General features: G+C 43.5%; 1 protein-coding gene across 4 annotated transcripts in view; it reads left to right on the top strand.

Moving 5' to 3' along the window:
* Positions 1–24,392, top strand: part of elp4 (elongator acetyltransferase complex subunit 4) — a 69,798-nt gene that overhangs the window by 25,804 nt on the left and 19,602 nt on the right. For 2 of the 4 annotated variants that reach the window (XM_080425520.1, XM_080425518.1), the window contains 2 exons: positions 1,811–1,919; positions 5,162–5,268. In XM_080425520.1, coding sequence (XP_080281646.1) covers positions 1,811–1,919; positions 5,162–5,268 — 216 coding nt within the window. Of the gene's footprint in view, positions 1–1,810; positions 1,920–2,442; positions 2,543–5,161; positions 5,269–24,392 lie in introns of those variants that run through there. The other 2 variants (XM_080425521.1, XM_080425519.1) reach the window with 2 other exon arrangements.

The raw sequence follows: 24,392 nt of genomic DNA, 5'->3' as shown, positions 1-24,392 counted from the left end.
TTATGGATAACACATGGAAAAGCATGTTAAGCACTTAACCGTATATACTTCTTTGGCCCCCTCCTTTTCCCTCTACACCAAATATCTTTGCCAAAAATAGCCGATCTACGGTTGTGACTCGTGCTTGTATATCGTTTATTTTTCCCTGGCTTCATGTGGTTTAATGTTGAGGTGAGGTTTCTTTCTTTTCTTCCTGTGCTGTTCGTGTCGTCCGAGTCGATGTGTGTTTATGAAGGACCTGGTACTACCCTTCCTACTGCCATGCCTAAGAAGTCTGTGCTGACATGTTTGTGACAGCAAAGACTTACAGTGTTACTAGTGTTGATTCTGCACTACAGAGGTTCCCCTGTTAATCTGTACTTTTATCATCTATTCTACACAGTAAAATCCTCAGCATTAATTAATGGATACATTTGTAACTTGGAGAGTGTACATTTGGTTACATTTGTTATATTTGTACACTCTCATAGTTAAATGAAATAAAAACTTTACAACCAAAATCCCATTGTTCTGATGTGAGGAGATCAATAATATAGTGTGGTCAAGGAAATGCCCTGTCTTCTGTGTATTTCTCCGCAAAATGTTGAACATTTGCAGAGAAATACCCAAAATACAGGGTATTTATTTAGTATACTATATTATTTATCTCACTGAAGATTTGACCATGTAGATAATAGCTAAACATAGGAGAGGCGTCCTTACCCTCTGGTTCAAGAAAAAGAGAGTTTTAGTCAACTGTCTGAATCACGGAGACATTCACTGTGCCTTTAATACATTGCTGTATAGTGCTGAGTAATTTGGCCTGGCCAAACACTTTTCATATGTGTGACTTGACCTCAGATAGCCTTTCAGGGCTGACAGAACTGACTGGAGGATATGCATACTTAAAAGTAGGACAAAAATGAAAAGGAAGAAGAAAGAGGAGGGGGGGGGGGTTGCATGAAGGCATGAAAACTGCATTAGGCTGTGGCAGCCAACACAGAGATAAGGACCTGAATGATTCAAGAGGCAAAAGGATGAATAATACAGGACTCCCTCTCTCCCTTCATCCCAATGTCCCTCTCTCTCTCACTCTCTCTCTCGTTCTCTCTCTCTCCCTCTCTCCTTCCTCTCCTCCATTTTTCTGTCTATCTAATATGCCTCTGCCCTTTTGTCCCCTTTTTCCACTGCATCTTTTCCTCTACTGTACTCTGTCACTCTTTTCCATCCCTGTCAAGTGACTGTCCTAACCAGTAGGGGGAGCCCTCCTCCTCAAGCCTCTCTCTCTCTCTCTCTCTCTCTCTCTCTCTCTCTCTCTCTCTCTCTCTCTCTCTCTCTCTCTCTCTCTCTCTCTCTCTCTCTCTCTCTCTCTCTCTCTCTCTCTCTCTCCCCCCCCCCCCCCCCCCCCTCCCCTCGCACTGTGTTTGGGTGTGTGAATGAGCACAGGGTGTGCAAGCGCACGGGCAAGTTTTATTTGCTGGATGGAGTAGAACAATTTTCAGACTTGTGTGGCTTTAGTCCTGTGTCACGTCTGTACTGTAGATGCTCACTTAATGGTTATGTCCGTGCACCTCCCTCCCCTCCCTCTATAACCTGTGTCACCCCCATCAGCGCCCAGTCCCCTCTCCGCCTGACCAGCCTCACCTAAGTGGTGGGCAGCAGTGACCTGGTGGCTGGTAATGATGACCTAATTTAATTGCAGCACCGATGGCTCGTCAGGAGGTTTTTAATTACCTGCCCAAGTAACACACTCACCTCTGTGTTCTCTCCCCCCACACACTCTCTCTCTCTCTCTGTCTCTCTCTCTCTCTCTCTGTGTTTGGTCCTATAGAACAGAGCTCTAATGGGTAGGATAACCAGGCTGTGTGACAATGCCATCGCTCTGGAATCATTCAAAGGCTCCGAAAGGGAAACCAACGCGCTCTACAGAGATTATCATGGTAAGAACGTACACTACCCATGTCTTTCTGTCTCACACACAAACACACACACACACACACACACACACACACACACACACACACTGATAGAGGAGCACATATATACACACGGGCAGTGCATTAAGGCTGGGGCTGGGCTTGTGGATGGAGGCAGGGAGGGCAGCCCCCTCACAGGCCAGGCTGTCAGTGCATGTTAGCGTGCTGCTGCTCAATCAGACGTGCTCCTCAGTAGACAGACCGGGGGGGATTCAGCTGCCACACCGCACCAACCCCCCTCCCCCTCCCTCTCGCTCTCACCCCCCCCTCCCCCCAGCAGAGCGCTACACCCCCCCCCCCCCACCCCCCTCCCCACACTCTCCCCGCTCCATCCAGCCTGCAGACCCATGCCCCTGAGGCCCGCAGCAGAACAGGCCAACGATGGGGAATCGATATTCTTACCATCACTCTCTCTCTCTCTCTCTCTCTCTCTCTCCCTCTCGTCCTCCATCGCCCGCTCCCTCATTCGGTGACTCCGTGTGGCCAGGCCCGCTCTGGTAATAAGTGGAAGACGAAGGGGTTCTTCTATGGTCGGAGGACGAGGACAGCAGCGAGAGCTAATGGGGAGAAAGAGAGGAAAGGAGAGGGCACTGTCGCTGTTCTCCACCCCCCCTCCCCCCACACACACACACACACACACACACATACGATTACGCGCCATCGTTCCCTTTCCCCCCGTTTCACCATCCCCTTCTTTTTTTTCTGTGCTCCGTCCCTCTATTCCATCACTATCACACTCTCCACACATAAAGGTCAGTTTAAGCGAATGGGGTATTTTTAGTCGTAGCTCTCAAACTCTCCCTCTTTCTCTCTCTCTTGCTCTTTTCCTCTTGGTTCATTCCTCTCCTCCTCTCCTCCAGTTAGACAGTCCCAGTTGTGACATGTGAAGGCCTGATGAGGATTGAACACATTCAGTGATGGCTTTTGGTTTCGTCAGTGGGTGTTTTATTTACATGATAAAACATGATAAATGCTTAGTAGTAGTGGTGCAACAGTTAATCAAACTAATCTATTTAGTAGATTATAAAAAAAATATCTGTAATTTAATAAAATAATTGATTAATAATCTGTCTCTATTTTGGGCATGTCATTGTAGGCGAAAAGTTAAGACACCAAAATAGTGTTGTGAGCTTGTAAATCTGCAATTTTCACTATTTTTGCACAACCCTGTTGTGCAACGAAGTACGAAATCGCTTAAAAGTTGTTAATCGATTTGTTAATATATACAAAAAATATATATATATAAAAAACACGTTTCTTGATTATTCAATTAATGGAAAAAGTAATGGAAGAAAATAATTGATAGGTGCAGCCCTACATAGTAGTGATCACGTCCCTCCACACAGGTAAAAACATGGCATTGCAAGGCCATTCAACACATTACTTTAACATCGCCTCATTTTCTTAATGATATACCAAAGGGACTCGCACAAATTCTGTGATTTAATCTCCATTCTAACAATGATACGCACCCCTGCTTTTAGCCAGCTCTAGAAAATCCAATTAGGTTATGAAATACATTTATGTGTGCGATTGTTTTGATGTGTGTTCACGAGTGCGAACGCATCTATGCGGGCACGGCGCACACGCGTTTGTGTGTGTGTGTGTGTGTGTTGGCATGAGTGTACGTGCGTGTTCGTGCGTATGTGTTTGCGGCAGCAGTTCAGGGCTGCTCAAAGCATGCTGGGAAGCCTGTCACTGCAAATCAGGCGAGGGGAAATCACCCAAGTGCACAGAAGAGAGAACCCACCATCCCCCTCTTTCTCTGTCTCTCTCCCTTTCTCCATTACTCTCTCATGCTCTCTCTCTCTGTCTTTCTCTCTCTTTATTTCTCTCTCTCTCTCTCTCCCCTCTCCCTCCTTTTCTCTCTCACGCCCCTTTTATACCACCCCTGTTTTATGAAAATGTCACTTCACGGTAAAACGAAATGAGGGATGAGGCAAAAAAATGAAAAGCTGTATTAAGTCGTCCTCTCTTTCTTTTTGTGTGAAGACCTGGTCTATATACTCCTTTCTCGACCTCGTGCCTTTTAATGCATTGCCAGTGAGAGGAATTAGTGGATGCACTTCTTTTATCACACACACACACACACACACACACACACACACACACACACACACACACACACACACACACACACACACACACACACACACACACGAGGGAGAGAATAAAATCACCCACCATAACCAGATATTCCTTTGAAAAAAGCAAGCAAGAAAAGGAGTTTTTCTTCAACAATTAAAATCACTGTTTATCTTGTTCTGCTTCATTACATGGGCCTATTTACAGTGTCACATGAGCTCTGCAAGAGCCAAGTCTGTGAGGAGAGAGAGAAAGAGAGGGAAAAATGAGAGTGCACGGCACTGTTTCTCTACCAGTGGTCCACGGACCACTAGTGGTCCATGGGAAAATGTTTAACAATATATTATACCTTTATGTAAATGTAACAAAAATATATATATATGTAAGAAATGTTTTGAACTTGTAAGTGTAGTGTGGGGGAAAAAACTTGAAATGAAATAATGACTGTTAAGGGCTTGATATACTTTGTTACATGCAGTGTCGCACACCGAATTTGAATCTACATGCTCACTGAGCTTGTAGATTTTCTACTTTCAGTGTGCGCAACTAAGTATTCATCTGGATTTAAGATCATTCATGCTAAATATTAATTCAAGCAAATGTTATAAAATAGAGATCACTGTATTATGCCTTCTTAAATATACAATATATACATATATATATTCTTTCTGAGTGGCGAGGTCCTTGAAGATTGTTCAAAATATGCTGCTGTTCTAGAGCTCTAAAAAGTTTGAGAAGGACTGGTGCAGAGGACTGACCCTCTGTAAGATGTTTCAAAGAGGCTCTCTTCTCTATCAAGGATCAGCACATGACTCGTTGCCTCAGGGGTGTTAGTGCTTGGCACAGCAAAACACAACTGGGGCACAATGTGGGTAGGAATGTCCTGCCCTTGTAATTATGCCTTCGGTGCAGTCGGTCTCAAATGGTCTCACACTGGGACTCAAATACTGCTTCAACCATGAAGTCAGGACCCAAGATGCAGTACAAAATAGCACAGCATTCCTTCATTAAACATATATATTTATCACAACTTCACTTTTGGGTTGTCTGATCCACTGTTTGAGGTCTATTTCATTAGTGTTGAGTCAATGTTTTGGTTTCTCGCTGTCTCGCTCTTGTAGGCCTGTTACATGTGCGCCAGGTGCCCCGCCTAAACGGTCTGGTGAGTGACCTTCCTGACCACAAGGACCTGGCCTTCAAACTCAAGAGGAAACAGTTCACCATTGAGGTAGGATTCATTTGCCATGGGCTCCTCTCGTGCCTACTTGTTTTTCTTTTTCTTTTTGCACCGTCCTCAATTTATTCCTCAGATGTATAACCAATTGCGTTTTCCTCACCCTCTCAGCAAGGCATGCAAACTATTAATATAAAACAAGAGCTCCACTTAGATGTAAAGTAATGATTTATTTAAAAAGCCATTACGTTTACGTTACCCAAGCATTGTTCCCAGTGGCACTCCCATTAAGTGGCGAGGATTATGAGCAGTCTCTCACGTTAGCCTCGCACGGCCAAAGCGAGCTCGCTTTCGTCTGCTATCGGGTGGCAACGTGAAAGGTGAAACTATTGATTATACACCGTTGCCGTCACACCTACCCCAGCGTAACTTCAAAAGGCAGCAGAGTGAGAGAAAAGTGCGTCTATGCTCATGAATGAATATGCGATGCGACAATGCTCTTTGCATTGTTCTGGTTGCAATTTAAGTCGAGCATTTGGGACGCTTGTACTGTGTTTACACGATGGGGTGCAAAATGTTTTTAATAATTACAATATATGTATAGCTCATTACTTTCTTCACTGAGATGTATACATGTTCCTTACCATCACTCTGTCACTGTCTCTCTCTCTCTCTGTCTCTCTTTCTCTCTCTCTGCGTCACACACATGCACTCTGCCTGCCAAATTCATCACTCAATTCACTCTCACTCAGAGTAATCAATCTGTCACAGGAGCACCACTCCAGAGACAAATTAAGGGGCCCTCCCCTTCGCTCAGCCTCGTGATTGGTCCTCATTACATTATCATTACCTTATCACACCCTGTGCTCCTTAAGCTCTGATCAGGGGTCTATTGTCTCAGACAGGAGGTGGTGGTGGCCGCGGGTGAGGGGTGTGGGGGGGGGGGGGGGGTGTGCCCTGCACCCTGTGGTCAACCCCTTCTCATTTTCTGCCAGCCCCTCACCATCCCACTCTACTCCACCCCTTTTCTGCACTTCTTTCTGGCCCTCTTCTCCTCCTCTGGCCGAACATCCCTGAACAGGCCACTGTGCAGTGTAGATTTATAAGGTTCGTAAAAGTCAAGGTGGTTCTCCTCAATGGTCTTTTAATTAGGCCTCCGTGGTGGGAAGGCAAAGGGCAAAAGCCAGGAGATCCTCTGTTGCTCTGCGGGGCCCGGCTACTATGTCATATATATCCCAGCAGCACATTGTAAGGGCCAGGCTTTGTCTTGTTTAAGGAACTTTTATTAGCGAGCTCTTGTGTCGCATCCAGTGCAGGAGATTTTGCAACGAGAACAAAGAGAGGGGTGTAAAGAGCACTTTATGAAATTCTGAAAATAGCTTACTGTGTTGACATAAGAAGCAGATGCAATATGAAATGCCAATCAAAAGCGCTGACAGTGATCAGGTGTGGTGTGTTGGGAATTTCCAGAGGACATAGTATCACATTGCCAGTCATCCATCAATCTAATCAAAACAATGATTATCCATTGTGATACACTACTTCTCGTGTTTTTGCACGCTGGTACTTTGATTGCCTCTCAATAGTTCATTTATCATTCGAGTTGAAGATTTCATAAGTTGAACTATAATGCTACCTCTTTGCCCACCTATTATAAAGTAATTGGTCACATAACTTTTTCAATATACCTGTGTGTGTGTGCGTGTGCATGCGTGCGTGCGTTACCTGCGCACGCGCGTGCAGGTAATACATCCACACATGCAGATCTGTCTGTGTTTACTTGTATCTACTGATTGCGTGTCTCGACCAAGGTGTGTGTGTGTGACCCATTGGTCAACTGTCTCGGCGGGCCGTTGATTGACATGTGAGATAGCGATCAGATTGTCAGCCCCTGCGTGTGATGTGTGACAGCCCACACCCGCCCTGCTAATCACCTCGTTTACTCTTCAGCGACAGGACTGGTCTCCCTGGGGCCGCACACAGCACTGTCTCAATGGCTTCCTCCAGGTCCACACTGCTCACAGCTTGCACCCCTGCCTGTCTTTTGTTTTAACCATCCACTTCTGCTTAAGTCACCTGCACAGTTAAATCCTCAGTGTTAATCCAACTTTGAGAGTGTAAAAATGTACTCAACTGTGCCATTACGGGTTGAATTAGCACTATATTACTGTGTGCTGCAGATACACGCTGCTACTGCTGCGTGTCTCTTTCTATTTGTTAACAGCTTTCCCATGGTACAGTGTGCCATGTTTCTCTATTTGTCTTTGTTTCTTTATTTGTCTATTGGTTAGGAATTGGTGACTTGTACGTGGTGATTGACAGCTATAATTTCTTGTCAGTGAGGTCTGACGGCAGCATAATGCCCCACCTACACTTTGCAAATTCTCATAGTCACCAACAACACATTTCTGAACTGCTATTAGGCTCACACTTGCGTCACTCAATAGCACACTGATTTACCAACATATAACGTAAAGGTTGACAGTAAAGATGTGTGCTTTGAATGTATTTATTTGAATTGTTTGAGTTTTCCCACATAATGGGGAGGCAAACACCAGCGCTAGACCTAAAATTGTTCCACAGGTTCAGTGATAAGGTTGCCATGGTAACCGCTGGAGTTTCTGAAAGTTCAGGCCGGGGTTGACGAGCAGTTATTAGCCACAACGCCTGAAGCCAGAATTAACCCATTGCCCTGTCTGAGCAGGTAGAGGGGGTGTTAGAAGGTGTTTAGAAGATTAACACATACTACAGAAACCCACACATAGATATTATGTTCATATTCATGGTGATGACACATATAATAATAATATCGTTTATTGTCCCCAAAGGGAAAATTGTCTTCACAGGTCTGTTCGTTACAACAAAAACAACAAAACAAACATAACAACAAAAACAACATATCACAAAGACAAAGACATGAGGTCCCCACTGTACACAGAAAACCCTCTTATGGACGGGGCAGTTTGTTTAATGCCGCGATGGCTGAGGGGACAAAACTCCTGCTAAAAGTAACCTTTTTCCACTTTAAGGTTCTGTATCTCCGACCAGATGGCATGAGGTCAAAGTAGCGATACAGGGGATGATCAGTGTCATTTGTTATTGAAAGTGCTAAGCGTGTAATGGCCTTATTGTTCATATCAGCAAGTGTGGGTATGGGACAAGTGCATAATATGCGCTTGTGTCATCTCATGACTTGTATTTATTCAGAAGCACACGCGTAGGAACATTTTCCCATTCTCTCACACTGACGCACAAGCTTGACACACACTCAAGTCACTATGTCTCACAATGCAAGGGGCTTTGAGGAGGAAGCTTGAAAGAATGCACGAAGGTACGCAATTACATTTCGCTTACCTTTATCTGACCCTTTAAACTGACAGGCAATGCGCCTGCGGGGTACTGGGGTGCCACAGGCAGGTCAATGGGTCAAATACAGTATAAGACGGAGGGATTTGTGTCAAATTAGTCCCATTTTAGAGAGGCCATCGAGAGGCCGCCATGGAACTGACACAAGCCCCCGTCTTTCAGACGGCCGTGCGGTCGGGGGCACGTGTGTTGGCTTTGCGGTAAACTTTTAGCACTCTTGACTGAAGGTGTGGACGACTTGAGGTTACAGCTCCTCTGAACACCTCTTGAAGCTGAACAGAGTGGAAGCAAAGATGGTGGGGTGAAGATGACTATGATGAAGATGAGAGGAATCATTAATGGGGGGAGAGGTGAAGATGACTATGATGAAGATGAGAGGAATTGGTGGGGGGGGCGGGGTGAAGATGACTGATGAAAATATGAGGAATTGGTGGTGGGGAGGTGAAGATGACAATGATGAAGATGAGAGGAATAAGTAATGAGGGAGAGGTGAAGATGACTACGATGAACATGAGAGGAATAGGTGGTGGTGAGGTGAAGATGACTATGATGAAGACGAGAGGATTGGGTGGTGGTGGTGGTGGTGGGGGGTGAGGTGAAGATGACGATGATGAGGAAGAGTTCAGGAAGTTGCAGTAAGGGAGTCCGAGCGAGAGAGCTGGTGGAGTAGGTTAATGTTCCTTGGCGTGTCCTCAAAACGTCTTTAAGACAACGCCTGCCCCCCCGCCCCCACCCCGCTGAAGCCTGTGGGTGCCAAGGGAGGGGTGTTAATGGACCTATGTGAGGACCAGTGCGCAGGCTTGGAGGGGAGGGGGGGGAGCGGAGAGGAGCAGTTAAGTGATTTTCAGGTCAGGTCTAATTAAAATGAGGGCTTTTCCTCTGAGGCCACAAACCGCCTAACACAGTCAAATCCTTAGTGTTAACTTAACTCTGAGATTTTGTACGTATTTAACCAGATGGACCCTTACTGGTCCATGTGGTTAAATGTGTACACTCTCTGAGTAACAAATGGATACATTAACGCAGTGAGGATTTTACTGGAAGGAAAAAGAGAATCGTTGTGGAATGAGTTAGACAGCTCACCTACATCCGTGGGGCTTGTTTACTGTGTTTCTGTTTCTGTTTGCATTCCATGCCTGTTCGTATCTCTGCTCTACCGTGTCTCAGTTAATGTGCGGCACTACAGCATAGATTGGAGAGGAAAAGCCAGTGCTGAAATTAAAAGAACCCCTATGAGAGATGGAACCTAACTAGGTCATTCAATATTTACTATCAATAGAGGATCACAACACATAATCCCATGCAGAGAATAAAGAAATAAACAACGGCATCAGTAGATGTCCCTGATTAGTTCACAGCACACACAATTAACCATTTAAGCCCTATGTACTTCGCTTTCCGGGGTCCCCCAGGGGTCTATACTGGGTCCTCTGCTTTTCTCCCTCTGCACCAAAATCTCTTTTCCGAAGTTAGCCGATCTGCTATTTTTGCTGAATGTTCACCTATTTTCGCAGAATGTTCCCCTACTATGTCATGCCCAGAATAGGGACGCTAGGGTTCATGTGGTTAGGATATTCAGTACATCTGCCTGTGGTTCCGTTGCCTGCTTTGGTAGTCAAAATCAAATGGGAACGGACCTTTAGAATAATAATCTCAATTAATAATTTATACATCCTCCCTCGGTTCACGCCGGTCCCTGTACTGTTTTGGGACAAGGTATGGGTGTGTGTGTGTGTGTGTTTGTGCGTGTGCATGCGTGTGTGTGTGTGTGTGTGAGAGAGAGAGAGCCCAGTGCAGGCCAGTCCATGGCACGCGATTGGACCCCTTAGCTGAACAATATTCACAACATACATCAGATCTACATCAATTATTTAGCAGAGGTTTTATCTATTCTGCAAATGTGAATGTGTACAGTATGTGTGGTTGTGTGTGTGTTTGAGCATGAACGCTTGTGTGCGTGCACATGTTTCCTTGTGATGATACCTGTATAATGAGGCCGCATCACACTATACAGTCCAAATGGACATTCGCAGTTCTCGCCTAATCTTATTCAATCAGAAGTCATTGTACCCTTTAAATGACCTGGTGTCTTAACACATCGCGTGCCAATCGCGTAGTTCTACGCGAACCTAAATAACAGCGCAGCGTGCCAGTCGCGTAGATCTCTTTTTTTTTTTTTTTTTTGCGCAGTGACACATTTCATTGTAGCACTCTCTCGCAGTGACACATTTCATTGTAGCACTCTCTCGCAGTGACACATTTCATTGTAGCACACCCGGAAACGGAAATGAATGTCAATCGAAGACTTTCGTTCCCATTCGCCGCCGCTCTAAAGCTTCCACTAAATCGCCATTATCTCGGTGTTGTTTTTCTCCGCGCTGAACGCTGTTTAAAACGTTTTTTAGAAACGGCGACTACTGCAAAATGGAATGTTCTTCTCTGGGCCACTCACACAGCTACCCTGTGTGTCTACAAACAGTTTAACGCACGATCATAAGGTATTTAGCGAGGTCTGTGGCGAGGTGAAAAAAACAAAAAAACAACAATAAATCGCTGGCACTGGTGAGTACATTATGATATTAAACTCTGGTATGGAATGTGTTAAAATGCAAGTTTCAAAATGGTGAAAAATGTAGTGATGTGACTGACAAAATACAGTATTCACAAAGTAGTGACTTATTGCGAACGCGCCCAAGTGGAGCTTACTATAAAACCGCGCCCAAGTGGAGCTTACTATGAAACCGTGCTCGGGTTGTGTGTGTCTCTGTGTGTGCACTGCCTGTGTGCAGCCGCGCCCCCATGTGACTCACGCTCTCATTGGCTGCTGACAGATCTCAGAGTGGAGCTTACTATGAAACCAACCCGATCGCCCCCCAAACACGGTGAAATAGTACGGATTGACAAACGGCAATTCCGTGCATAGATGACTAGGAACTCCGAAACTCCGTGCATAGGAGCACCATAGCACCATATCCCCCCCCCCCATTAACTTCAATACGAGGCGGAGCCAGTCACGTCACTTTCTCTCTACGCTCTCCCCATCACGGTGAAATAACACAGATTACAAGTCCGTAAATACACAACATAACAATTTAAAAAAGAAAAAAAAAAGAAATAGGACTTTGTTCGCTTCCCGCGTTCGCGCGTCTTACTTGTAATTGTTGTGTATGCTGAAATGTTTTCACAATCTCTATCTCGAGGAGAGATCCAATTTGGGAAAAAAAGAAAAAAAAACTTTTTTTTTTTTTACATTCTTTGGCTTTTTCTGCCTTTATTTGATAGAATACAGTAGACTGACAGTAAATGGAGAGAGAGAGATGGGGTTTGACACGCAGCAAAGGTCGACGTGGCATTAGCAGCCTAGGTGCCCGAACCGCTACGCCAGCCGTCCGGGCCACTACCAATTTTTTTGTTGGGTGTGGATGGAGGACCAAAGCAGACCAATTACAGCAGTAAGTATAAGTGAATCAGAGTAGCCCGGGGACAAGGATAGGTGCTATGATAAGGAATCAGTGTAGCCCAGGGACAGAGGATATGTGTATCCTGATGAGGTCAAGGTTCAGAGGCTCAAGACAGGATGCAGGTTTAATCAGTACCCTTGAGCCCTCTTTTCTAATTAGTCAGCAAATGCGATCGCATATACGTTTGTGGTGTTTTGTCTTGTAGTCTTAGTCAAAGCTCAGAGAAGACGAGATTGGGCGCTTTGCCAAGCACTTTGCCCAACTACCCAGTCAAATCTGTGTTCATTTATCCATTTGTAACTCAGAGACTGTACACACGTAACCAAATGGACTCCTACGGGTCCCTTTGGTTACATTTGTGTACTATCAGAGTTAAACTAACACTGAGGATTTTACCATGTGTATACAACGTGGAAACATTTCTCACAAACAGACAGGATTTCAATAGAACAAAACAAAACGGGACACATGTGCCCCTGCTGTCACACTCAGTAAGACTGTGGTCTGCCCGAACTGGCCCTGGAAGAGGAGCTGTTTCCCCAGTGAGCAGTGAACCCTTAACATGGCGTGTGTACTGCTCAGCCCCCATTAGACCAGACTGGTTTGGTGTGGCCACACTGGACTCAGTCTTGATTAAAGTAGCCCTAGTCGTCTTCAGCTTCCATTAAGAAAGAGGAGCTAGCCACTTGCGTGCCACCCCTCATCCATGGGGTCGCGTGGTGCTATAGGATATGTGTAAGTGCATTCATAAATGGCCTGCCATTAGCATAATCCCAGTGACTGGGGCCATTGCTCCCCTGGTGCTTTTTGTGTCTTCTCTGTATGAAGTATCCTGGGGTCATATCTTTTTATTGCCATTGTCTAAGCTTTGTGAAGTAGTCTCTAATTCTGCCTTAGGATTGTCTTTTTTTCATGAATGTGAGAGCACTGCTGGTAAGACTTGTAAATGTGCTCACTGTTAATATTGAAGAGGTTTAGCTCTTCAGTCCTTTTTTTTAATGATAACTAATGATCAATATTCTGACATCATAAAAAAATATTAAGATTTGAATCGTGTAGAGTTGTTGAGTAAGTGTGTACAGATGGGACCAAATGGTCCAGTAAGGGTTACTGGTCTTACAGGACCCTTGCTGGGTCTTTGGAGTTAAATTAACAATGAGGATTTTATTGTATGCAATTGTTTTCTGGCCTGATGGTATATACCGAAAAACCTCTGAACATAGGTGGAACACAGGAAGGCATATTGGCGCGGTTGGATTTGGGTGGATGCTGCAGCAGCAGTCTGCAATTGATATTTGCATTCAAATTTGTGTTCACTTTGTATATGCAAGACAAAAAATGGAGGGTTTGACTTAACACATTGCGTGCCAATCGCGTAGATCTACGCGAACCTAAATAATTGCGCAGCGTGCCAGTCGCGTAGATCTACCCGAAGTGGTCTTTTTTTTTCTCGCAGGTTCACATTTCATTGTAGGCCTCCCTCGCCACGACACATTTCATTGTAGCACACCCGGAAACGGAAATATCCGTATCTGGAGATTTTTGTTCCCACCCGCCTCCCACTAATCCTCCATTTTCTCGGTTGTTGTTTTTCTCCTCGCTGATCGCTGTTTAACATAAACGGTGACTACTTCAAAATGGCCGATCGCCGATCGAAATGGTCTTCTCTGGGCCACTCACACAGCTACCCTGTGTGTCTACAAACAGTTGAACGCGCGATTTTAAGGTATTTAGCGAGGTCTGTGGCGACGTGAAAAAAACAAAAAAACAACAATAAATCGCTGGCACTGGTGAGTACATTATGATATTAAACTCTGGTGTGGAATGTGTTAATAAGCTGTATTTATTTCATAGTAATAAACTGTGTGACATCATATGATGTATTATAATTAACATTCAACAATTGCATACAGAGCATCTAAACTATGTTTAATACGTCACTGAAAAATGTTTTTGCAACAATCAATAAAAATATATTGGGTATTTTGTTACTTCCTTTAGGAGGCTTCCTTTTTGATGGTAAGCCTATAATGCACCTTCAAGTGTTCCATTTTTGCATTTGAGGTTTGGGCTCTTAAACATTACTATGGACTATTACTATAGGATGAAGTTATATCAAAACTATAAGTCGCGCGTCGGTGTTGTACAACGAAAATAATTATAATGCATTATGAATGTGATTATAATGCATTATAGACCCGACCTTTAAGTAAAGTGTTACCTGGTAGTTATAATGTGCTGTTCCACTGAGTTTATAATGCATTATGACCAGCACTTATAAGTTACTATTATAAGTTATAATACTTCATAAACCTTGTTCTAAGTAGTTTTTAGTGTTATAATGCCTTATATGTGCATTATAATGCATTATAAATGTAGTTATAACACATTATAGACCCAACCTTACTATAAAGTCTTACCCACGTAACTAAGTATAACTTAGGCTTTAGGTGATGCAGTGCTACATTTGGCTAATATCAAACAGTATCCTATCCTACTCAGGAGGTACTGACACTCAAGTGTCTTCTGGGTGTTGTCCCTGAGCCCATGATAAAACAACTTTTCTTTCTAGTTATGCACATAGGTCACACCCACTGCCATGCCCCTTGTAATCAATGTTAATAAAAAGGTTTTTGATTGAATACTTTATTGAAAATCTGCAAATAGTACAGTGGTACGATTATACAACGGTGCTGAAAGGATAACACGAAAAGCACTAAGGGCTTGTTTCCCATTGTGGTCCTGTTTATTCAATTCATCGAGACATTTAAAGACATGTATAATATACAAGACATCATCAACACTAGTAGCAAAGTAGGTAATCATTCCTTCACATCCATTCCGTCATAACTGCTCAAGATATTCTGCTAATAGACAGACAAACAGACAAACATTATCTCCTTTCAGGTTGTAATAAATACTATACTCCACACCAATACATTTTCTGCGTGCACTGCCAGCTACTGTATATCTACCACATAATTAAATCTTACGATTTTTCTTTCTTTCCAAATGATCATTATTGACATATTTGTCATATCTGGGTTAGGGCCTTATGTGCATTTTGTTTCCCACATGTTTTTTCAAACATTCCCTGGGACAATTTGCAGTAAGTCTCTAAATGAAAAGATTACTAAGCTCTTCAAAAGAACATCCTACAAGGATTTTGTTGGCCTGGCGGGCCCACCAGGCCTATACAAGTATATGGCAAACGCATATTTAATTACATTATTTACACTATATTAGAGTGCAAGACTGGTTATATAAATGTTTTAAGAGCTAGCTCTCTGTATTTAAGTGTATTTAAATCAACCAATTATGTTACATAATCCCAACATTTAATGTTCTGAACGTCTTCCGTTCCAGTGTTGTTCTGAAGAAAAAATGTGGTCCAGCTATCACCATCTTCACTCCTGTAGATATTAGTAAAAGAATCAGCATAGACCGTCCCATAGCATGGCAATTGAGAGAATACAACCAGACAACAAAATGGACCGGTCCCCCTCTCACTGGCATTGGTCCTCAGAGAACGTTAAAATTGTCATCATCGGCACAAACAGGTCCACGGTCGGAGTGGTTCAAAGGTGGAATGTTGATCCATCCAGCGCAGGAGCGTCAAGCCTAGGAACGCTTTCTGCATGGGTCCTAAAAATAACTTTCCCACACTCCCAATGCTCTGTGTCCTGGGGGGGTCAGGAGGAGGAGTGTGTGAGGGGGCTTGTCTATGTGCGCGCGCTCCATATTTGTGTATGCCTGTATAGAGGTGTGCGTGTGTGTGTGTGTTGTGTTTGTTTTAGCTGCAGAGAGAGACTAAAATGTGCTGGATTTCAACCCCATGCCTTTTAGAGAGTGTTTTGTTTCTGTTTAGCTGACTTTGGAGGTTAGAGTTGAGGCTCGCCTCCCTGAAATGCCTGAAATTATTGAATCATCATAATAGGATGGATTCATAATTGTTCCATTTCAGCATAAATAAAAATGCTTTTATCGATGTCCCTGACCTTTCCACCAGTTTTTCCTCATCCAGACATTTTCTTTGATGAGATTACTGAGTCGTCGTTATTATCTGTTATCAATCAATTCAGCACAAAAACAAAAGCGTTTTTTTTCCCCCCACCCGTCTGCGAGCAATACATCTAAAGTTTGGTTGAAGAAAACAAACAGTCCCCCTCTTGATCCTCTTTATTTCCAAGCAAACTATATAAAGACATCCATCTCAGCTAATCACGGCAGCCACTTAACCCCTGCCACTGTGAATATGGTGGGGAATCGGGTATTTGAAAAGGATTCACCCCAACAGTCAACAGATGACTTGTTTAAAGTGGTTGTTGTCCATTGAGGGAGGTCGGAGGGGCGGCTGAATGTAGCGGCGCTCATGAATTTTATGAGGGTCAGAGTCCCTGTCCTGCAAGGGTTCACAGGTGGCCGCTGAAAAGCCCGGCCAGATGATGGAGCGCGGCCAGGACTCATATAGAGCACTGAATGGACTTTAATTACACTCAGTAGATTATTCAGAGGGCCATATGAAGGACAGGCCCCGCACTTCAAAAGGCAACGTCCGAGGGAAATGAGACAATTGCATTTTTTAACCCATTAAGGCCTGAGATACGACACATTCTACAAATGTCTTCTAAATCCTAACAGTTTTCTGAAACACTTATGTTGCTATTATATCAGTGCTGTGGTGCTCAAACCTTTTCATGTCAAGGACCCAAAATTATATGTATTTGGCCGCGGACCCCCATCTCAAAATGTTTAGTTCCAGGGACCCCCAGAAGCAAATATTCGAGATAAAAATGTTTGCTTTAAAATATATATATATTCAAAGATTTGCAAAAAAATCTCTATTTCTCAAAATATAGCCAAATAAATCTTAAAATGACACAGATGCGTTCCCGGTCTTAGTGGATTAAGGATTACAGTGCATGTGTGACGCTTACCGTCCAGTGGTTGTGTGTGTATGCAACAACGAGGGTATATGATCTGCATGTGAGTGTTTTTTACACACTTTTACATGCGAGTTAACACACACATGCACAAATATGTGATGGGGTGGGGGGGGGGGGGGGGGGCGTACTGCAGTGTGTGCCTTAACCAAACTTTCCTATTGTCCCTAACAATGATGAGTGATGATGAGTGACAAGGGTGTTAGGAACGGGATCTGGGGGAACAGAATGTGCCTCAGCAGCACCCAAGCTCACTGAAAAAAGGCAGCAAAAGGTCAGGTCTGAGCTAAGCATAATATTTAACAGCACTGCGACTGTATTCATTAATTTTATGCATCGTATTTCATTATGATGTCTCTCTACAGTGTCCAGGCCGTTAATTGGATATAATTACATTACCCTATAAATACCTCCTTGTATGCATTATTTGGAAAAGTAGTTTTACCATTCTACCAAATAGTGTGGTCTCTGGTTTGTTTTGAGGTATGACTTATGTTATTTACTTCCTGCCTCTTTACCCCATTCAATCCGGGAACGCATCTGTGTCACTTTAGATTTCTTTGGCTATTTAAAAATAGCAGATATACAAGCTCATAGCATGGCCCCGAGTGTTTTTAGATCTGCAATTTTTTGGGGAGAAATCGTGAAAATTTGTACATTGAATATACATGTTTTTAACATTTTTAACTCAAATCTTTGCCTCTGGAGATTCTACAAATGTCTTCTAAATCCTAACTTTTTTGAAAAAAACTTATGTTGCTGTAATATCAGTGGTTCTCTTTTCTCATGTCAAGGACCACCCAAAATGATATGTATTTGTCCACGGACCCCCCTATCTCAAAATATTTAGTTCCAGGGACCCCCCCAGAAGCAAAGATTGAAGTAAAAAAATATATATATATATTTATAATTAATTTTTCAAAAATAGCAGATCTACAAGCTTGTATATCTGCTATTTTTGAATAGCCAAAGAAATCTAAAGTGACACAGATGCGTTCCCCGGATTGAATGGGTTAAAGTTTAATGTAGTACTGTAGTACTCATCTGAGACGCTAGCCTACTGATTGCAAACCCCCTTTTACTGTATGTGTCCTCAACCTACAGCCACATCAGTATTATTACTTTTTCTCTGAGGCCAAAAAAACACACACTTTAAATCCAAAGAAGCGTCTTTTACGCAGCCTAAAAGACACACATCACATTTATGGTTGCAGCTGAGGGAGGACATGCGTGCAAGTGTTTCCCTGGAGGCAATGGTACACCGAGGGTTGGGTTCTGATGCCCCGGGATGGCGGTTAGCAACAAACCAGCTTTTCGCCTCCTCTCCTCTCCTCTCCTCTCCTCTCCTCTCCTCTCCTCTCCTCTCCTCTCCTCTCCCTCCCCCTTCTCCTAGCCTAGGCGGTGATCATAATGGGGGGTGACAGCTCACCTCTCCCTGGCGTGCCTACAGTCCTCGGAGCGTTATACCCCCCTCCACAAACACACACACACACACACACACAAAACCCACCCACCTCAGCCCACCCTATCCCAAATCCCAGAAGGGAACAAAGGTTACTCCATATGTTAGTCTGAAGCTTCTTGCGATCTGTGTTGTATAATCCGTTCTTTGTATAATTTCCACACTTACACCCAGAATGGTTGATTTTCCTTTACATGAGACTCTCATCGTCAGGGATGTCCACATATCATACATATTTAGATAGATAGATAGACCTTTATTGATCCAACATGGGAAATTCAGTTGTCATGGCAGTACCGCACTTATGAAACACAGGACAGATGCCGAAAATGGGATATCTTTCCAGCATGGAGTCAGTTTCCCCCTTCTTTTTTCTTTTTTTTTTGCTCCGTCATCCTTTGCCTGCTGTTCTTCTGTGTGAGTTGCGACTCAGTGGTGTGAAAAAGTCCAGGGCCCCGAGTTTCACATCTATTAAAGCCTTCATGTTTGGAGAGGGAAGTGATCTGATGGCCTGATGTTGTACGCTCACTTACACAGCCTGTTTGTATGGGGACCGTCATGTACGCTAGCTTCATCTCCCTCTATGCACACGTGCCTGTTCATGTTTGCATTTGTGTGTGTGTGTGTATATGTGTTCTTGAGCATGCATTTAAGCCTTACAATGTATCCATGCACCACTATGGTATGCCACTGTGGAACTATTTAATGCAAAAATGCCAAAAGTTTGGGGAAATCAATAGTGTATATATATGCCTCTGTCTATACTTTGAGGTGTGACGGTTTGCCTTTGCTGGATCAGATTGGATGGGAGAATTTCAGCTCTCGGCATCAGAAATCAAAGGCTTCAGTCGGAGTCTCTGATCTCCTCAGAAAGAGCCTGATTTTCTTGACAACAGAAAAAGATTCCATCGAACGTCCTTGCACAGTTGCATGCAAATTCTCAAAGGACGCTGAAAGTTAAACAGCTTCCTTTGATGCGCAGCCTTAAAATCACTCTCACATTCAGTAGTCATCGCCTGAGCTTTCTCCGTCTGCACAAAACTCATGCAAAGAGAGGAGGGGAGATGTAATGTACAAAGTTATAATTAAATCAGTAAAGGGAATTTTGTGCGCCCAATAGATTGCGCGCGTGTGCGTGCGTGTGTCTCGTTCATCTTTGCATGTGTGTAAAAGAGAGAGAGACTGCATGTGCATGCCATTAGATAGCTTTGGCTGGTAAGATGTGTGTGTGTGTGTGCAGGGAGGTGAAAAGCAGGTTTGCGTGCTTAGATGGGCGAGGAGTAGAGCACAAAAGCATGTGTAGTGGTGAATATTAGAGCAGGCAGTGTTAGCAAGGTCTCTGTGTACAGAAGTGCTTTCCCTTCTATCACTCTGTTTTTTATTGGCCTGCCCTCTCCTACCCCTGTCCCTCTCTTTTACCGCAGTCAGCTCTTTAAGAGTACCATTCTCGATTCTCTTATTCCAACTTAATAGCATTCACACTCACCCTTTCACCTCATTTGCTATTAGAAACAAACTCGGCCTGGCATTTTATAAGCCTGCGCCTGTTTCAGGATGTTCTAATTATATGGGAATATTATGGTAAAACTCAACAGCTGAACCTCACTTGCCCCTTAAAAAAAAGATAAAGAGATCTTATTTGGCCAGCAGGCGCTGGGTGAGAAGGGTTAGGCAGTGCCGTGCCGTGGTGGGAATCAATCTCCGAGGTTAGAATATGTCAGACTTGTGCCAAAGGGGGTGTGTTGCAGCTCCCTGGCACCCTCTCCCACCGCCCTGCGGGCTAACGCTCAATCCCAGCCACGCCCCGCATATCACGCCATGGGCCGGTTCACAAGGCTATGGGCACATACCCCTAAACATGCTAGCTCCATCGTTGTAAGCATGTCAGTTGTTGTCCCCCCTCCCCCCTACATCTTACTTTTCTGTTGTGCAGTGTACAAGTAGTGGATGGCCACTTTTAGCCCCTAATGGCAGCCCTACATATCAGCGAGGAGGCACTGGGCTGCTGTAATCAGACTGTCTTAATTATAGGCAGTATCCAGTAATGGGCTTCTCCCACAGATATCAGCCATTAGAGCTGTGTCGCTGACGGGAGTGGTCCGATTGGCCACGAAGAAGGTGATAAAGAAGCCATGCCTCATTTACCTCCGTCTCTTTGTTCACACATCTCTGTATTAAAGTCAAGCGTGAAGATGGCAAAGGACTGTGTTAAACAGATTTATGCGTGCCGCTCTGTTGCGGCAGCTAATCTGCTCCTCCTGACTGCATTGTCAGCAATCTGAATGCCGTACAAGGAACGGATTCAATGAATTGAAGTTGTTTTTGGTGAGAGTAAAAGTTTGAAGTTTTTGTGTGTGTGGGTTTTTTTTTTTTTGTCCTTTTTTTCAAGTAGACCATTTTCAGAACTCATTAAAATTGATATGCACAATGCGCCATGACTTGTGCTCAGTTTGTCGGTGCTCTGAACTCGTGAAAAAAAGTGTTGGAGGGCGAGTGGCCTTAGGCTTTTCTCTGTGGTTTCAGAGTTCGTTTCCAAACCTCAAACCAGCCACTCTTGTCTGCTAATTAAACTAAACCACAACAGTGTCCTTAAATAGACTTCACAAATCTGGAGTAGGAAGGCTTTACACTTCTTCCCAGACTTATTTCTTCTCACAACCATCGACAGAAACCTCTCACCTATACTGTACACGAGGCAATGCTTTCCTAAAAGGACATTTTGGATTCTACACTTGATATCTCAGTTAAATGGGGGAAAGAATGTTTCTGATATATTCACCATGCTCTCTACACTTAGTCTTCATTAGTGGCAGAACAGCATGTGATCTGATGACATGATATGTTTGAGTAATACCGCAGACAGCTCTGCCATCCATTTGAAATGCCATAAAAACAAAATCAAACCATTAAAGATGATACACCCATTATTAGTATGGAAATTAGGCCTGGGATGCCATGGACTGATGAAAGCTTGTCATTGAGTGACAGTCAGAGACACTCGTGGTTCACTGCACTGTATTTAAGATATGTTTGATGTTTTTCAAACTCCATATTTGGCACATTATCCTCGGGTGGCGGCACACACACCTTGGTTGGTATTTAAGACAGATTTGGTTGGATATTACCGGATCGCACCGGCGGCTGGATTCGGGTGCGCAGCGCTGCCCGTACTGAGGAGGTGTCGTCGGCTGACAGATCACTGTCTGGATGAGAGAGCACAGCGGCATCCCACCTCATTACCGCAGCAACACCGCTAACCGAGGGACCGACGCACGGCTCACCGTGATTAAGATGTAAATTTCCTCTAATTGGAATGTAAATTCATACATTTATATGAAGACGTCAGCTGTCAGATTGCAATATTGTGTCCTTTTTTCCCTCTCTCCTCCCTAGTTCCCCAGGCAAGGGACTAGGTTGCCTGTAATCTGTATCGTTCTCCTGCAGCCCATCCTGGGATTTGCCGTTTGTTTAATGGCGAGCCCATTGTCCTGTGCGGCCCCTCATTGTAATAACCCCCCATTCATGTTTCTGTGTTTTGTTGGGCTCTGATTTGCTCTGGCTACCTGTGTTTGTTCCTCCATGCGTGGCTGAGTTGTCGGGGCCTTGGGGACGGTGGGGGGGACTCTGAGACGGGGGCCGGGGTCATTGGGTGGCCGTATTTTGCGTGTGCATCGATTACTTCTGCCGAATGTTCCTCAATGCAAATAAGTCTGCTTTGAGAGGAAGCACATGTATCTGAAGTAATTAATTTTACCCTTGAATGCCAGCTGTGGTGTTGGAGTGACGTTTTCCAAAATGAGCCTTCTCACCAAAAAGGTGTTAATTTAGGGATTTGGCAGATGAAGTTACCCTGTTTGCCAACATACATGACTGCATCAGGCTTTGATTTGGGGACCCGAGATCATCCAATGGTGAGGGGATTGTTAGTCTATTTCCTGATGTAGGACATTCAACAACAACTGTTGTGATGTGTCCAATCTGTCCATATACAATTATTTCTCTCGGCCAACAGAGCAGGGTCTATATAATGATTTGTCCTATTCTGTGTGTGTGTGTGTGTGTGTGTGTGTGTGTGTGTGTGTGTGTGTGTGTGTGTGTGTGTGTGTGTGTGTGTGTGTGTGTGTGTGTGTGTGTGTGTGTGTGTGTGTGTGTGTGTGTGTGTGTGTGTGTGCGCGCGCGCACTGGGTGGCCCAATAGACACACTTGTCAGGGCCAGGAGATGATCTTTACAGAGATTAAGTTTAGCAGCACCTATACAGTTTGTTTAAACACACAGCCAGTTACATTGGCACAGGTCCCCCCCTTTGCTAATGTAACTGTGTTTGGATCAAGATGTCGTTTTCATTCAAACTTCTTACAAGCACAAAACACTGTATTGGTGGGATGGGTATAGGCCTTGTAAGTAACAGGGAAATTCTTGTGGTTCCGGAAGAGTGTTACCTATGAGTTTTACTACAGATTTGTATCAAGGTAGCTGGGTTTATATGGTTCCACATATTCAAGTGATCTGAAATTTGACTGGAACCGAGATTATCATTACATTTAATTAGCATTTTAAAACCTGATGAAAACAAGAAACAAATCCTGGGTACAAGATTGTGTACCTAATGATGTAAAACAAAACTACGATTTCCATTGTATATTTCTTGACCATTTTAGCAGGATTGATAGATGATATGATGGAAGCTGCGGTCAAATGGTGAGAGATAAAGAAGTAGCGATGTAGGTGCTGTGTATTGTGCCTGCTACTACCTGATAGTTAACTGGTGTCCACAGCTGTTTAGCTGTTTGTTTCCAAAGTCATATAACTTAAAAGAATGGTGGATCAGAGTTATACAGTGAGATACTTTTCTTCAGCCTTTAGCAAGCTAGTTGCTAATACCTTTCTTCTCTATAGAATTTCATTGAAAATGTAAAGGTGTAGTGAGGTTGTTTTGCTGTTGTGATTTGTTAAAGCAGCCCTATGCAACTTTTTTTTTTCATGAATAAAATGTAATTTTGTCCAATCTGTATGGTAGAGTATGTTAATACAATATAACTGGATTGACATTTCTCCTGATTTTCACCTGGATTAGGTATCAAACTCCCAAAACCAGAATACAGGAAATCCTACTATGTTAAAGGGATTTCACTTTAAAAAAAACTTTGGGTCATTTTATCATCTACTCAGGCTTTTGTGAGCCCCCCCAGACCGTTTTTAAGTTGCTTGATTCAGTATTTAGATATTTGATATTCATTTTATCAGAAAAAACACGCGTATTAGGAGGGCAGGGGGAGTCACCAGAACCAAGGACGGGTGTTTTTGATGAATCTAACGTGTTAAAAATTTAGTTTGAAGTTATAATGGGTTTGTATAGGAAGGGGTCTGATAAAATGAATATCAAATATCTAAATACTGAATAAAGCAACTTAAAAACTGTCTGGGGGGCTCACAAAAGCCTGAGTAGACGATAAAATGACCCAAAGTTTAGATCGTGTCAAAGGTCATGTCTGACCTAGACACAGGATCTGACACGAATTTTGACCTGAAGGTCAAGATTCAATTTATTACCTGAGCAAGCAGACACTATTAGCTCAATGGTAAAAAATGCAGGACTTGCGCAGGAAACCGCGTTCAATGGTGCAGCTTTAAGATAATTTTGTGAAAGTATTTTTTACAAATTATTTTCTTTAAAGTTAGAACATTTACCTTCATTGGTTGTAACAGTAAAAGAATAAAATAATATATGCCGTCATAAAATATTGTGAACCTAAATGATGCTGATTTTCAATGGGAAAAACCTCAGTAGAACCTCACCACCCAGGTATTTTCCACTGAGGATGACTGGAAGAATTCTGGTTTATTTTGATAGATAATGTCTTAACTCATTCAGTGCCAGACTTATTTCTGGCTCTGAAGTCACAGAATATTTATCTCCTGTATGATCGATCCCCTGATGGTTGCTA

Source organism: Gymnoscopelus braueri (genome assembly GCF_963280865.1).
Source record: "Gymnoscopelus braueri genome assembly, chromosome: 1".
NCBI lineage: Eukaryota > Metazoa > Chordata > Actinopteri > Myctophiformes > Myctophidae > Gymnoscopelus > Gymnoscopelus braueri.
Note: the sequence above shows the minus strand (reverse complement) of the source record. Positions and strands in the feature narration are given on the sequence as shown.